Source organism: Chelmon rostratus, chromosome 3, assembly GCF_017976325.1.
Source record: "Chelmon rostratus isolate fCheRos1 chromosome 3, fCheRos1.pri, whole genome shotgun sequence".
In the NCBI taxonomy this organism is placed as follows: Eukaryota; Metazoa; Chordata; class Actinopteri; order Chaetodontiformes; family Chaetodontidae; genus Chelmon; species Chelmon rostratus.
The window spans coordinates 4,685,632-4,701,007 of record NC_055660.1 but is presented as its reverse complement, the minus strand read 5'-3'; the positions used below and the strand labels follow the sequence as shown (position 1 = coordinate 4,701,007).

At 41.5% G+C, this 15,376-nt stretch overlaps 1 protein-coding gene across 1 annotated transcript in view; it reads left to right on the top strand.

The window, feature by feature from the left end:
- The window catches only part of LOC121604197 (F-box/WD repeat-containing protein 7-like), a 38,582-nt gene extending 25,035 nt beyond the window's left edge, over positions 1–13,547 (top strand). Inside the window, exons 4-6 of the mRNA XM_041933642.1 lie at positions 11,304–11,552; positions 11,814–12,060; positions 13,522–13,547. Of these exons, the coding sequence (XP_041789576.1) occupies positions 11,373–11,552; positions 11,814–12,060; positions 13,522–13,547 (453 nt within the window). The 5' untranslated portion in view covers positions 11,304–11,372. The remainder of the gene's footprint in view (positions 1–11,303; positions 11,553–11,813; positions 12,061–13,521) is intronic.
- The last annotated feature ends 1,829 nt before the right edge of the window (positions 13,548–15,376 follow it).

Here is a 15,376-nt window from a genome sequence, read left to right as displayed (position 1 = left end):
GCTCCGTGTTTGCTCTGTTCCATTTCTCTCCTGATGTGCTGTTTGTTCCAGAGAGACGGTAACCTGGTGTTTCAGGAAATCTCTGTTGCAATGAATCACAGTGAGGTGTCACCTTTAGTAGCGCTTCTATCAGCAGCACAAAGATGTGCCAGTGAGTGAGCACCGAGAACAGCTTTAAGTGCTTCATTATTACCCTTTCCACCACCTTTTATGTTGGGTGCAATTGGCAGTTGGTCACAGCTGCGCGCCAAAGCATGATGCACTTCACCCAAATAAACGGATGGAGCAATAACAGCTCTTGTCATTTTTGCAATAGCCACCTGAAAAAAGACTAATGGCAGTCGATTTTAGAGTGGATCTCTTTGCGTCATTTAACCCAGCTGGTATGTAGAATACCGAACAGGATGAACAACCCAGGTGCAGAGATGCTTTTGTATTCTCTGTGGATACACATTTTAATTGACCTCTTAAAGGCATATTCAAACATGAACTCGGCAGAAAGGCATTATTGGACGTTACTAGACTCAGATCTTCTCGTAATAGGGCAAACTGAGACCAGGCCTGTCTGGATGAGTTGCTTTGATTTGAGTGAAAATGTTGCATTTCTGATTATGTTTGACGTATTACATTATTATGTTATTATGTTTCATGATTCCACTTCACAATTGTACAGAAACCAGACCAGAAAAAGGACAACGCTGGTGGAAAATAACAAATAGCTCGAGGAGATCTGTCAGATTTAAGCTGGTAAATAAATGCAGACATTCACACAAGGTCAGTGAATAGGTTGCTAGCTAGTTACAGCTCATGTGTGTACGGTCGGTTCATTGGTTGTTTGGTTCAAGTAAACCTGCACTACAAAAACAAACAAGTTGATGCATCGTACATGATTGTACATGAATAATGAGACACAAGAACATATCTAATGGGGTCGAGGGGGGAGAAATATTTCATTTCAAGTGTTTTATGGCTTTGATTTTTGTTTTTCTTTTATTTGTTGTGTGCTTGGCTGATTCACTTGTTGTGCAGGAGGGATGGAGGATGGTGGCGGTACACATACATGAGATGAATACCGATACAGAAATAATGTCAGACAACATCTGCCCGGTTTAAATTGAAGTTCTGCCACTGTTCTGCATTTCAAGCTTAAATGTATGCCGGTGAACTTGATTGATAAAGCGATTAATGAACATGCTCAATGCATACTCATCCATTGTGGTACATGTATACAGTATGAAAAGGTACATGATGAAGACGAAAAAATGAGATGACCTGTTGCTTTACCTGCCAACTTCCAGCTACCTGCTTGTAAGATCAGTTCTGATTACTTAGAAATGCATAACCTAACACAAAATATTACACATGTCTTGCATGGTAACCAGATATTTAGCCATCTTGATATCTTTCATGTATCTGCGAGGCGTCAGTGAGCTTTCGGATTGTGGATTTGATCAGTTCACACGTAGCGATAGAGGGCTGATTGGCTTCTGTTTTGGTTACTTACCAGAACTTCTGGTCGTAACTTACTTTACTCTTACTATTCATTTAGCAAGAGGCTTTCAGACTGTGAGGCACGATTTGTGTCAAACGTTGTACTCCTTCTCGGAGTCATAGCTCCTAACTCTAACATATCTTAATACACAAACGTGACATTTTCAGAGTCATTGTGAATAAACATCTATAAATTGATTCAAAAATAAAAAAAAACACTCTTTGTACCTGTAAAACTTAACTGAAAATCATCGTTTTCAAGTTTTCTTCAGTATCAAAGTAATCTAGTGCTAATTGTTTGTACTTCTAAGAGCACATTGCAAGCAGGAACTGCTAATAGCTAAGTCTGCACCTTTTAATGATACCAGTTTGCCAAAATGAACAAAAATATAGCCTAAGAAGAATTCTGTCTCAGGGGGACCCCACATAGTCACATATAAGACAAAGAAAAGCATCACATCTTCACATTTGAAAACTGGGACCATCAAATGTTTGGTATCTTTCTTTGTACTTGGAAAAATTATTAAAATAATTCATTATCAAAATATCTGCCTACATCTTCTCTTGATGGACTAATCAGTTAATCAACATTTTTTTCTCTTTTTAAATGTTGCAGAATCTGCATGTTTTAAGAAATCTTAGTGTGTTCACAATCAGCACTTCAGTTATCATACTGTTCTTTATTTTGGTGTCCCCGCTGATTCTTTTGCCTACTAATCAATACATTGTTATTTGATATTTCTTTAAAAGGCATTTGCTTCTTGTAGCCTTGTGTTGGAAACTCTCATTCTAGTTGGTAACGTTAGTCTTTTGCAGCATCTGCATAGCCTTTACCGTTTTTCATTGTCTGTGATAGCAGACAATGATTTTGAATAGTCACTTAACGTTATTATGTGTGTGCCATTAATAGTAAGCTGCTGCTGTTCCTTTAACAGAGGGCCCATTCTCAGTTTTTTTTGTCAACCTATCTTTGCCTTGCCATTATTATTGCCACTCCCACTCGCTGTCTCTCCCTCTGTCCTGACGACTCTGGTAACTGTTCAGCTCTGCGCTGAGTAGCGTTCATGTTGTGTCTGTGCGTCACTCGACTCATCAGGTCAAACATCTGTGATGAGGTGAGCGGTGAATATGCAGTCTCAATGAAGCTGGGGACAGATGTTGACACACAAAGGAATGAAAAATTAGGCTCCTTTGTTCTAGGTGTATTGTTGAACTGGCACTAATCACAGACACACAGGCTGTATATATCAGATAACACTGTGCTCTGTGTAGTTACTCTAAAGCTTAATAACTGTAAATTACTATGATAGACATTTATAACTGCAGATTTCAGTGTTTTGTTTTCCACTTTTCAGGTTTTCTTGGATCAGTTAGAGAAACTGCCTGTCTTTTATTGTTACAGCAGTCATCAGCGGCATCTGATCTCAGTGACAGATTATTACCATAATAACCCTGTCTGCTCTGTGATTGTCTCCTAAATGCTTACCCTGGACCCCTCCCCCACCGCATCCAAACTGTATCCTGCTTATCAGTCCTTCTGGTGCATGCGGAGTAGCTTGCATCTCCTATAATATTATATCCACTGCTTCTTCAATGAATGAAACAACCAGGAGCTCCAGTGTCATATGAGGGAAGCACTTTTATCTGCAAGTTGGAGGAGCTCAGTCTGAGTGGTTTACCGCTGGAGCTGGTGGTGGTGTGTGTGTGTGTGTGGGGGGTGTTGTACAGTGGTGGCAGCAGCGTTGACGGGGATAGCATCTTCATTGCACGGCAGCCGAAGGCAGTGGAGGGAGTGGGAAGAAACGGATGGAAATTGTAGAGACAGGAGGGACTAGTGGCAGACGCTGCATCCTGAGTGTTGTTTGTAATATCAGAAGAAGGTGTTCTGTGGATGGGAGTGAATTTTGCAAACAGGGGGAGCTGCAGCAGGAGGCGTGTGCTGTTCAGAGATAGAAGTACAGCATAGGGAGTGGAGTAAGTGGGAAGCAATCACGAGGGAAATGGACCGACAAACTGTACTTCCCAACTCAAGTGCCCTCGCTGTGGATTAAGGTGAGCGTCGGCAACTGTATTATGTTGACAGTAGATAAAACCAACGTGATCTCAGTGCCGGAGTACCTGTGGATCAGCACCATGTGGAATACATTACAGAAAAGGCATCAGCTGTGAGGACAACTCAGGGAATTCAGCAAGGACCCAGGAAGTGGCTGCAGCAGGAGCTAGTCTCTTTTTCCACACGGTTTCTAACCCCATAACAGTCGGGCTACTAATGAGCAAGTCGATGTGTGGCTGTGGCTGCAGCATCATCTCCTCTCTGATGAAGAGACTGGGCCGCACAGCTTGCTGCTCGGATCTCTTCTCCAGCCACACTTCGGAACAGCTGCAGCGACTGGCCACTGGCTGCCCACCTCAACCAAAGGTAACAATGCATCAGCCCCCACTGACACAGCTACATCGGTGTCTGCATTCCCCCAGATCAGCCAGCTGTATGCTCTTTATGGGTTATCACCCGTGCGCGATGCAGGAAACATATGGGGCCCGACAGCGTATTGCAGAAAGCATTGCGTGTGAAGTATAGTGTCCTTTGTTTATCTGCTTTGCTTGTCCGAAACGATTTCTCAGGTATAAGAACTGCGCTACCAGGGAGAGCAGCGCAGTAATTGATTCTTTAATGGAACCAGGTGATTTAATGGCTGTCTTGCTGCCTTGACAACAGTGGACTTGCTTTCAGCTTGCAGAGTCATTTAAATGGATGCCTTCAGACTGCCTGTGGTTTACAGTGATTGCTGCCCCTCATCAGTTGGAGAAAAAGCCTTTCCTAATGGAACAAATAAAAGCCAAACAAGACTGTGTGTGCGTCTGAGTGCTTGTGTGCACGTGCCTGTGTTTGTGTGTGTGTGAATGAGAGTGTGACTTTGCTCTAACGCAGGCTTCTGTCTCATGGCTGTAGCTTCTAGGGTTCCCTCTGTTTCATTGTTCGATATGCACATGACTGTCTTAATAGTTGGCCGGCACTGACTGGGATTTTAGTCCTTCTGGCAGTAGGCCATTCTCACAGTAGAGGAGATTGATTCTCTTAGTTTCTAAGAAGATTTATGCTCTCATGAGTAATGATAGAAATCCACAAAGGGAAATGTTGTGGTATTATTGGGCTGTTGCATGGCAACAATTCAAATGAAAAATAGATAATGAGTGACAGTTTTAGAGGAGGCGTAGAGCTTATAGACAAAACCTTAATGTCACTTTTATGTTGAACAGAAGTCATTGTTTTCCTGAGAAAGCATTGTCACAGAATGAAGTACTTAACTGTGAAATGAATGTGGAACAGTGTTGTCCCTCTGTCTGGCAGCTTAGGGATTGAGGTTTCGCATTCCTCCTCTGAGACATCACAGGGCACCAGCTCTAAATAAAGCTATCGATTGATAGCTCCTGCATTGAATTGGAGACACAAAGGTTTCAACAAACACAGTGTATTTATGGGATTTCTAGACTTTGTAGGAATCATGAAAATGCTTACCAATATTACATTTCTAGCCTCAAAGAATTTATAATTTCAAAAGTCAAAATCTTCAGTAACTCCCATTAGTTCATGTGTCACATATTGCAGCTTTGCAGGGGGCAGGTATGAGAAGAAAACTCTAAAATTGCTTTATTCAGTCTTCATCAATGTCCCACTGTCAACATTCGAAACTCTAAGTGGAGCCACTATACATCCGCTGCTCAATCTATATCTGTTACTATGTGCTTTGTGAACAGCCAATATTTTCCTCACTCTCTCCCACTGTTCTATTAAGGTCACATTGGTGTGATTTATTACTGCCATTTGGGGGTGTTCAGCTCAGTCCTCTAATTTTCTTTCCTCATTCTCAACAGGATTTATATGCTAGCTGTATCCAGTAGCCTTGAAACTGTTGAACCTCTTCTAAGTCAGGTTTCATCTTTTTCAAAGCTGGAAATCATTGTCACACTTAAGTCCCACATGGATCTCGGTTTTTGCGACCTGTCGTCAGGCGCAGAATCTCCTCATTAGCACAAGAATCATGAACTTGAATAATTTGAAATAGTTATTTTCACAGATAATCCACTTATTCGATATTGAAGTACCAACATGGACATGGACATTTTGGCCAAAATGATTTAAGAGTACAACAATACCTCAGATACTGGAATAAAAAGAGCCTCACACCCCATTAGACCACACTGTAATGCAACAAAAGCCTTTACTGGAAAGAGTGGTGTTGACATATGTTGCTTAAAGTTTCTTCTGTTGCCTACACTCACACTCTTGAACTGTACTTTTGGCAAAACTATGTCGCAGTATCTTCATAAACTTGACAGAAATGTTCCATATTTAGGAGAGAAAGTTTTGTCTCATTTCTCTTAACCTTCAAAACATTGCTTTCCTCGGACAACTTTAAAACGAGTCTGTACTGGCAGCCAATTTAAGGCAGGGAATCACATGATTAATGAGACATGATGAAGAGAGTTCTGCCAGCTGTAAAGGCAGAGCAGTGGCAGAAATGAATAACTCTCTTCTGTAGGCCTGACCAACAGTGCTTTAGGATGGATGGTTTTAAGGCTTTGGCTTCTAAACTCTCGAAGTTTCTCCTTTTGCACTTCTGAGATCTGTGGGCACCTTTTGTAAAAATTAAATTAAAAGACCCACCTGTTTACACTTCCCTGTGTGTAACCCTAACCCCCTTGTTTTAATTTATGTCTGTGTCATGGTGTCCAAGTCTGTATTTATGTTGGTTGCTTTAATTATAAAGTTACTTATAAACGGAATCATAGTTTCAGCTGTGTGGGGGGGGTGGGCAAGTTAGCTGCTGCTCTGCTGCTGTCCATATTAAATTAATGCACACATCTTGCCCGCCCATCGCAGCATGTAGAGAACTCTCAGTCAACCCAAAGAGAAGGACACTCTTCCTCGAGTGCCCCATGTTGAGTCTGCACAAGGCTAAAGTAATGTCTGCTGCGCCACAGCTGTGGCTTTATTTGTGACGTGCCAACTTGGCTTCACCCGATGAAGAAATCCCAACCCCTCCCCATCAGCAGCTACACCAGGGACTGTCTAGATGTATGTTGCGCTGCCAGAGTGCTGGTCTATATACATCTTACTATTCCAGGAAAAGGGAAAATCTTTTGGCCACTAAGCATTTATAGTAACATGCTTAAGGGCACTATTAAAGAGATTCTGTCTAAGTTGGCACAGCACAGGCAAACAGGATAAGCTTCCATTTCTTTCACTTGCACAAAAACGTTGAAATAAGTGAAACTTTGTTATTGTTTATTTAAGCTGCATTAACTTGTTTTTTGCTAGACACAGAATAATACTAGCATTCATTTGATACCTTTATAAAATACCTTTTTTTAACTGCCAAATGCTCCACTATGTATGTCTTTGTATGTGTAGTTTGCAGGCTGGAAAACCAAAACAATGAGCTGAAAGATGCTAAAATGTTCCATAGAGCTGAGAGGAACTGTAGAGTTATTGATAGTCATCTATTGGTTCAGTTTTTTTTATTAATTTCTACCTCCGCTGAGGAGCTTGTAGTTTCTGTTCAGTTTGTTCGTCTGTCAGCAGGTTTACAGAATAGAACCATATTTTATTATTTTATGTTTTGACAGATATCTGATTAAATGTGAGTCATGATTTTAGTGGGAATGGTGATTTTTGCATCTCTGTAGCACCATAGTAATTCACTTATAATGGCATGTTGTGACACCATTTGGACAGTGCACTTGGCCATATTGCTATTTCGATTAATTGTTCAGCCTCAGATCGTCGTGAAATTCAGTCGCGACAAAACATAGCCAGTTGGCCAAATATGATGACGCCATATCACAGTCCACATTCTCCAGCACCAGTAATCCTCTGTGGTAGCCGGCACATGTAGTTGCTCAAACTTCACACAGAAAGCATTTGCTAAGGAGCACCTGGGGACAGTGGTTTCATAAGAGAACCACTACAACACCATGCCACTAATTATACTCTCTCACATAGAAGAAGAAGTTAAATAATTAAAACAACATACTAATTTGTGTGTTTTACTCCAAGCCAACATCTCCGATCAAATAATTGTCTGTGTTTGCTCTCAGAGACTCTCTAACTCCTGGGCACCTGTGTGACCCGTTTGTCTCAGGAGACGCAAATTCACACCTGGCCTCTCCAACTTCCCAAAACTATTTTTGTCTGCTTCAGCAGGACTAAGAATAGAGGCTGATGAATGAAACTTGTGTATGCAAAACTAAATGTGTCAAGTCTTTTGTTTACTCAGTGCTGCTGCAATTTCATCAATGTTTTAGCTGCCTCAAAACAGTAATTAATAAGCTTCAACAGAAGAACAGTTTCATTATTGTACAAGATGCTATTCTGAAATGATCCTCTGCTAGCCATAAAAGGGCATTCCAATTCAACAAACAATTCAATTGAAGGCTGAATGATAGCAACATGTTTAGAAAGAAACCTTTTAAAACACAGTTCTAATTGAACAAGAACACTGAATCTCTGGGCCAATGAATGAATAAAAACTAGTTACGTTTGTCCTCTTTCGTCAGCAACACGTTTTTATTGTGCGTCAGTCTCTCTCATCCTGTTTGCACCGCTTTCAAACAATTGTTTGAACATTAATAACAACAAACAATTTTCATACTGTGTTTAGGAAACTAATTACGGAACCTTGGGATGTTCCGGTAAAAGGCAGGGGCAACTTCAGCTATTCATAGCCTTCCTCTTCTGAGCTCAGAGCAATGAACTGCCAGTCCCGAGGGGGGCTGTGCAATCTGAGATAGGTCTAATGCTTCCCACCACTGCACCGGGACCGTACAGCGAAGAAAGGGAGAAGCCTTACAAAGGGACCAGTGACTTTTCTTCAAGGTCAAAGCAATTGGTTTTCACTGAGACAGATAAAGTATGTGAGCCTCCCAAAAATATTTTCTCATCTCGTATGTAGTGCATTGAGGAGATTTGGAACTGCCGTCTGCATAGCTGATCCTTAATTTGTCACAGTTAAGATTATCTTGAGGCTCTCATGCGGGCATTTAAATGGCCCATTGGCACCTTTTAAAGCTACATTAGCTAAAATTATATTCAGTTCGACAGACAAAAATTCAAACAAAAACGTCTCCTTTGTTATGTGTTTAACCAGTCGTGAATCTGACCTCATGTGCCTGATAGTGAACTGCCGAATGTAGCTGGTCTATAAATCTACAGAATAAAATCTTAAAACTTGAAAAATCCACGCTAAATTTCCCTCCTCTATGTCGTTCACAAATGATGGGAAGACCCCATTTTTATTGTGGACTACTCTAATAAATTTACGACCATCCTATGGGCTTAAATCACCGTGACTTATGTGACAGGAGGGAAGTGTGTGTTCAACGGTCAAGTTTTAACTGCCTTGTAATTCACAAAAGTTGATACACTCTATATGACTTTATTTAAGCACATTTGATGTCTTTGCACAAAGATGCTCTACTTGTATACATTACTTATAACTTGTTTTACAGCTTCACATGTACTGGTGGAAGTCATCAGTACTAAAAAGCTTTAATAATGGAACTGCTTTGCATGGTATCTACTCAGCCCACTACCACAAATCCATGACTCACACATCCCACTTACCTTTATTTACATAAGCCTTTCTTGGTATTTACATGTTGAGCCAGTAGAATAAAAACTGTGCATAAAGTTGGTTTGAGTCCTTTAAGTACTTTTTGTTTGAGCTTGTTTCCTGGTTTTAAAATTCATATATTTAAATGGTGCTAAAGACCAAAGCAAGGAGGAAGCGATGCTTGTAAAGAGTTTTCACCCTTCTTCTTGCTTGGGTTTGTTTTTGTTCTACAACATTGAACAACAATGGTTATAACGAGGCTATTTTGACACTGATCAACTGAAAAGACTCAGCAGACTTCTGACAATGTGACGCGCACAAAATTTTGTCTTCTGAAAGCCAGTTTTTGTTTGAAAAACACAGCTGGTAGGAAGTGCTTGGCTCTTGCATTCAAAGATATTGCCTGTGGTAAAATAGGAACATGATTTGCAAAACAATTACATCCCTTAAATGTGTGTAGTTGTAGTACAAGGAACACCTTTTGAGCGCCAGGATTTTCTTTGAAAGAAGTGAGTTTTAGTACGATTATACTTGAAGATTAGCAGAGTGTATGTCAACAGACTACATGCCAACATTTTACAATTGTCCTTTTTCAGTTTTCGAACAGGCTGTGATTGGACCTTCTATGCAACCCTTCAGTTTAGTGTCATGGTGTGGCTTTGTTACTGTTTTAAATCCAGATGGATTGGGAGACAGTGACTTGTGAGATTTCGCTTCCTGTTTGGTAGCTTTGCCGGGTGTCTCAAAGAGTTAACTCAGTTACATTTAAATAGCCCCATATTACAAATTTGCTTCAGTGAGCTTTACAATCTGTACAACATACAACACTTTCTGTCCTATAGAACGAGTCCTGTAGAAGAGTTAGGAGTATAATTTGGAAAATGACCTGAGAAACTTCAAAGTGCTTCCAAAGGTAAATGGACTTGTGTTTCTAGTAGACCTGAGAAACACTTGGACATAAGGCATGAAGTGGTCTTTTATGTGGGAGCCCTTTTGTTTGGTTGTAATGACGATTGCATTTCATTGATCATGATAATGGCACAGTTGACAGTATTGTCACACGAACATCTTAGCTAGAAATGTGTCAGTTAGTCTGTCAGCCTGTAAAAATAAAAACAGTCAAATCCACAATAATTGCTCTTTCTTAGTCGTTATTCATTTTCATTTTGCAGTTTTAATAACTCAACTTAACCAGTTTAAGAAGATTTGCACAAGCCTGAAGAAGAGTTTGGTGTATGAACATCTCCACTTATGGTTAAGAAGTTATGTCAACAGGAGTTGTTAATCCCTCATGGGACCACACAGTACCCTGAGTTTAGGTGTCCCATTGTTACCTGGAAAAAGCAGAATCTGTGCACCCCCAGTTGTTGTAGTAATATGTTAGAGCGTCATATGTGCAGTCAGGTGCCTGAACGTACAAGGCATATGTCCTTGAAAGGAATTTCAGCTCGAGGCTTCATGCTTTGATGGTGACAGATTGACACTGTTGCTTGAGTTGCAATGCTGCGTCTCTGACACCGCGTCACAGGGAGAAGCTGTCTCACTGTAGATAAAGCTCTGGTGTCTATCCTTCAATTCTACAAAAAGACATTTCCGAAGCAAGCTATGTGCCTTCCATGTTTATTCAGCAGGTTTGCAATGAACAGTGAATGCATAGCAGCAACACAGTGGAGTTGGAAGATACACAACATGTCAGTCATTTTTGCAAACAGTGTAGACAGCACAAGTGTTAAGGGCAGTTGTTGGACTAGCTTCTGGTACATTTAAGCTATGTTTTGCTTTTGTATTTGACAGATTGGACTTTGTTTATTGGCTTTGTTGGAAGCCGGGAACACGAGTAGCTCTCAAGGCTTTTCTGCCCATCCAACGCTGTGTGATCTGAAGCCAAACACAATCACTCCCACCTTTTTTCCTTGTCTGCTTCTGAGCAGCAATAATATGGCTCCAAGAGCAAATGTTTAATTATTTTAATTCAGAGGCAAGAATAGAGTATGAAGGCCGTTATTCATGCTTTCTTTTCGAGCAAATAAGCAACGAGCATGTGTTTGTGTGCATGGATTGATATCCAATAAGTCTTATTTTCTTGCTCTTTAGCAGTTCTTTGAATTTTGCCTCAGAAGCACAAGCTGAGAAGAAGAAGACAGTTAACATGTTGATCATCTGTGTCTTTTGTCCTTTTTTCGTGTCTCTCTTTTGCAGAATGCCAAGCCCTTCTCCTCCTCAGACAGCCTAGCGAAGGTCCAGGAGGTAGCAAGCTGGCTTTTGGAAATGAACCAGGATCTGCTGTCGGGGGGCAGCAGCAGCAGGCGGAGTCGAGGGCCGGGGGGTCCGGCGGTGCGAGGTAACGCCTCCTCCACGGCCCGGGCACCTCAGCAGGCAGCAGAGGAGGGTGATGAGGATGAGCACATGAACCGGGTAGTTGAGGAGGAAGAGCAGCTGCAGCAAAGGGTAAGGCCACTAATGTCTAATAAATGATATTGTAGTCATGTGACTGGGATTTAAAATATAAACCTATAGATCTAAATTGGATAAGTGACTTGTAAGATGAAGTGTGAAGATGTATAGATCAAATCAGTATAATTGTGGAAATTTGCTTTGGACTGTGGTAACCAAGGAGGAACTTTTAGGCAAGTACGGTGTGCAACAGATTGAATTTTTCATCAGACCTCTCCTCTGAGGTATTCTATTTCTTTGTTTGGACCTTCACAGCCTGAGGCGTCGCAGGTTGATGGCGAGAGAGAACCACCGTGGGCGCCAAGCGATTCGGGAGCCAGCAACGGCCCTCGGGGAGAGGAGGAAGGGGAAGAAGACGAAGAGGGCCCTCCAAACGAAGTGAACGGAGGAGAGAAAGGAGCCCGATGGATGTGGGGGGCAGAGCAGAGGCGGCTGCGAGGCCAGCCGCTGGGCGAAGAGGACGAGGAGGAGGAGGAAGAGGAGGAGAACAATAACAGCAGCAGTCACCAAGAGGAGGAGGAGGGTGAGGAGAGGACAGAGGGAGGGGAGGAGCAGGGAAGGGAGGAAGAGGAGAGGGAAGAGGGCGAGGAGGAAGAGGAGGAGGATGAGGACGAGGAGGAGATGGACCAAGACAGCGATGACTTTGAACATTCGGTGGAGAGTGGGAGGGAGGAGGAAGAGGAGGAGGAAGGAGTAGGGGAGGAAGGGCTGCGGTCTCCCTCTCTCAGGAACAATGTGGCTGCCCCCAATAACAACCTGGACTCTGGTTGTACACACCAAAGCTCTTCCAACAAGAAGGTAAGCACAGCTGTTGTTTGTTGAACAGTTTTCATTGGAACCACTGCATGTTTTACTGAAGAAATAGTCCCTATGTAAACAGTTTACAATGAGGTCTGCGAAGCCTCCAGAGGTAACACGGACACGACTCTAAAAGAGAAAGTTTTTAAATGTCGAAATTACATTTTTCAATACTGTGGGCACTGCAAACAAAAATCCATTCACCTCCACTGTACAACCCGATTCCAAAAAAGTTTGGACGTTGTATAAAACTTAAATGAAAACCGAATGCAATCATTTGCAAACAGACTGTGTTTACCGACAACGGCTCTACGAAGTGTTCCCGAGCCTCTGTAGTAATCTCCTTTGTACAATCATGTGTTCACAAAGTGGTAAACCTTGCTTGTGAGCGACCAAGCCTTTCCAGGATGCTCCTTTCATACCCAATCATGACACTATCACCTGTTACCAATCAACCTGTTTGCATGTGGAATGATCCAAACAGGTGTTTTTGGAGCGTTCCACAACTTTCCCAGTCTTTTTTTGCTCCTGTCCCAACTTTTTGGAAACATGTTGCTGCATCCAATTCAGAATAAGCAGATATTTACAAAAAACAATGAAGTGGGTGAGGTCAAACGTGAAATACATTGTATTTGTACTGTTTTCAGTTGAGTATACGTCAAAAAGGATTCACAAATCATCACACTCAGTTTTGTTGTTTGGCCTGGTCGGATACAGGTAAACAGGGACATCAGTTGCAGAAGAAGTTGCTCACAGGCAGTGTTTGGTTATTTTCACTCGGTGCTGTGAAAACCCAATGTACTGCACCGGCATAAATAAAACAGCAGCTCCCTCTTCTGGGTTAAATGTGATACTGCACTATATAGTCATGCAGTGTATCCTTGAACAGGCAGTGACTTCCCAGTGGAAGGATTAGGATATTGAGCCTACATTATGTATTTGTTAAAACACATATAGTGGGGAAAAGGTCAAAGATGCATATACATATTTTACTTCTCAACCTGCCTGTCCTGATTTATTCATTCACATTCGCTCTTGGTTGGTTAGATTAGATCAGACTTTATTGATCAGATCAGACTTTATTGATCTCACGATGGAGAAATTCACATGTTCTGTATGGTCCTGATCTCACCCTGTTCTTTCCCAATCCTGTATCACTCCTTAGGGAACATCAGACTTCTGCAGTTCTGACAATTGCAGAACTGCAGAAGTCAGTATAAGTGCTCATCACTTCAGCGTTTGTTGAAGTGTAACGAGATTCTGAATGAATGAATTCTGAATTGACTCACCTGAAGGAAACTTAAAACATGACGATTGTAGATGCGTCTAAACCGGTGGGGGTACATGGATTGGATCCACTTGCAGGTTATTACAAAGTCATTCCGAGTGGTTTAATTAATCTTTTTAATCAAGCTTTATCTTATGAGAGTGGGCTCTTTGAGGGTCATGGTGCCCCCATCCGCAGGTCTTGAGGGTTAATAAGTACGTAAATGATGTGAATCATATGCTATGATCTTCACAGTCATCAGATTTCGACCCAATATAGGTGGTGACCTATGGGAGATTTTGGACTGACATGTTACACATTACTCTCCACTAACACCATCCGACAACCAAACGAGGGAATATCTGTAAGAAGAATGATAGAAGTGTGTCTCATTCCTACTGTAAATTTTATATAATGTGTATGCCCCATCCATCCACTGCGTGATAAACGAGATTTAAGATTTTTAACCCGTTGTCAAGTTGCGACCGAAGGTTGTGGCCACTGGTTGCAGAGCTACAACTTGATAAACCCGTTAAGAATGTTAAAAGTTTAAAAAGTTGTTGTTTTATCATGCAGTGGACAGAATATTATTTTCATTTCGATGTTTGGTTAGAAGAGTCTCTGAGGTGGTACCATCAGATCATTGGCAAGTGTTGTTAGATGACTGTCTGGCTTTATCAAACATCGCTGAGTATTTATCTTTTGACAGTACTGATGCTGTCACAACTGGGCCTATAATAATCCATCCCAAGTAACACTGAATCTGTTAAGACACTACTCTTTTGCTTCACTGATGGGAAGATAAAAGGTATCACAGCATTTTGAAAAGAAAGATTCATTCTTCACCTTTCTTTGTTCGGCGTTGTTGTCCTTGTTCTTAGCTGCCATGTTGATTTCTGTGTACATTGAAAGCAGTGAAAAATGCAGAGAAATTCTTGTGTGTATGCACACATACTTGGCCAGTAATTCAGTTTGAAAACCCAATGCAATCAAGCACATAGAGGAGATAAATGCAGAATGGCAACATTTATTACAGATGTCAATAAAGTGGCCGCAGTCTGTGGTCACAACTTCAAAATTATTGGAAAAACAGATTAATGATGATCATAACCACATGTAACTAGGAGACAGTCTTTCTTTGTATCTTGTTTCACCAGTTTAGTCACATGCTGTGTTCCAGGACTGCTTTGTAGTTGTAGTTTGTAATATAGGAATGTTGTGGTTTGCAATTATATCTTAACAGCATCCTTGTAAATACTTCATTCACGTGTAGAATGTATGGAAGCCTGTTTTAGGAAATGTTAAAATTTCACGTCTGTTCATGCCTCACTGATTAATCGCTGAGATGATGAGTGACCGTGGCTCGGGGGTGGAGCGGCGCATGATGTTCAAAAGACACGCGTGACAGATCTTTCCTCAGTAACAGAATTAATGCGCTCTGTTCAAAAGGCTCCGGTGTGGCACAGCACCATTGTTCGGATGTTGATGCCGGTGTCTCGTTTCAGTGAAGACTGATGCCACGACTGTTTGATGAGCGTGTTTCTGTGGCCTTCACATCACCTGTATTTGAAATATAGTAAAGTTGGCCAAGACATTTTCTAGAAGCTAGGGATGATGTTCATTATTTGCAGTCTTTGCAATGCACTGACATAGATCTTGACAATAAAAAAAACAACAAATCAAAGGGCTGACATGCCTCAATGTTGTCTTAATATGGACGTCTCATATCTGAATATACTTAGGCCATTCCATT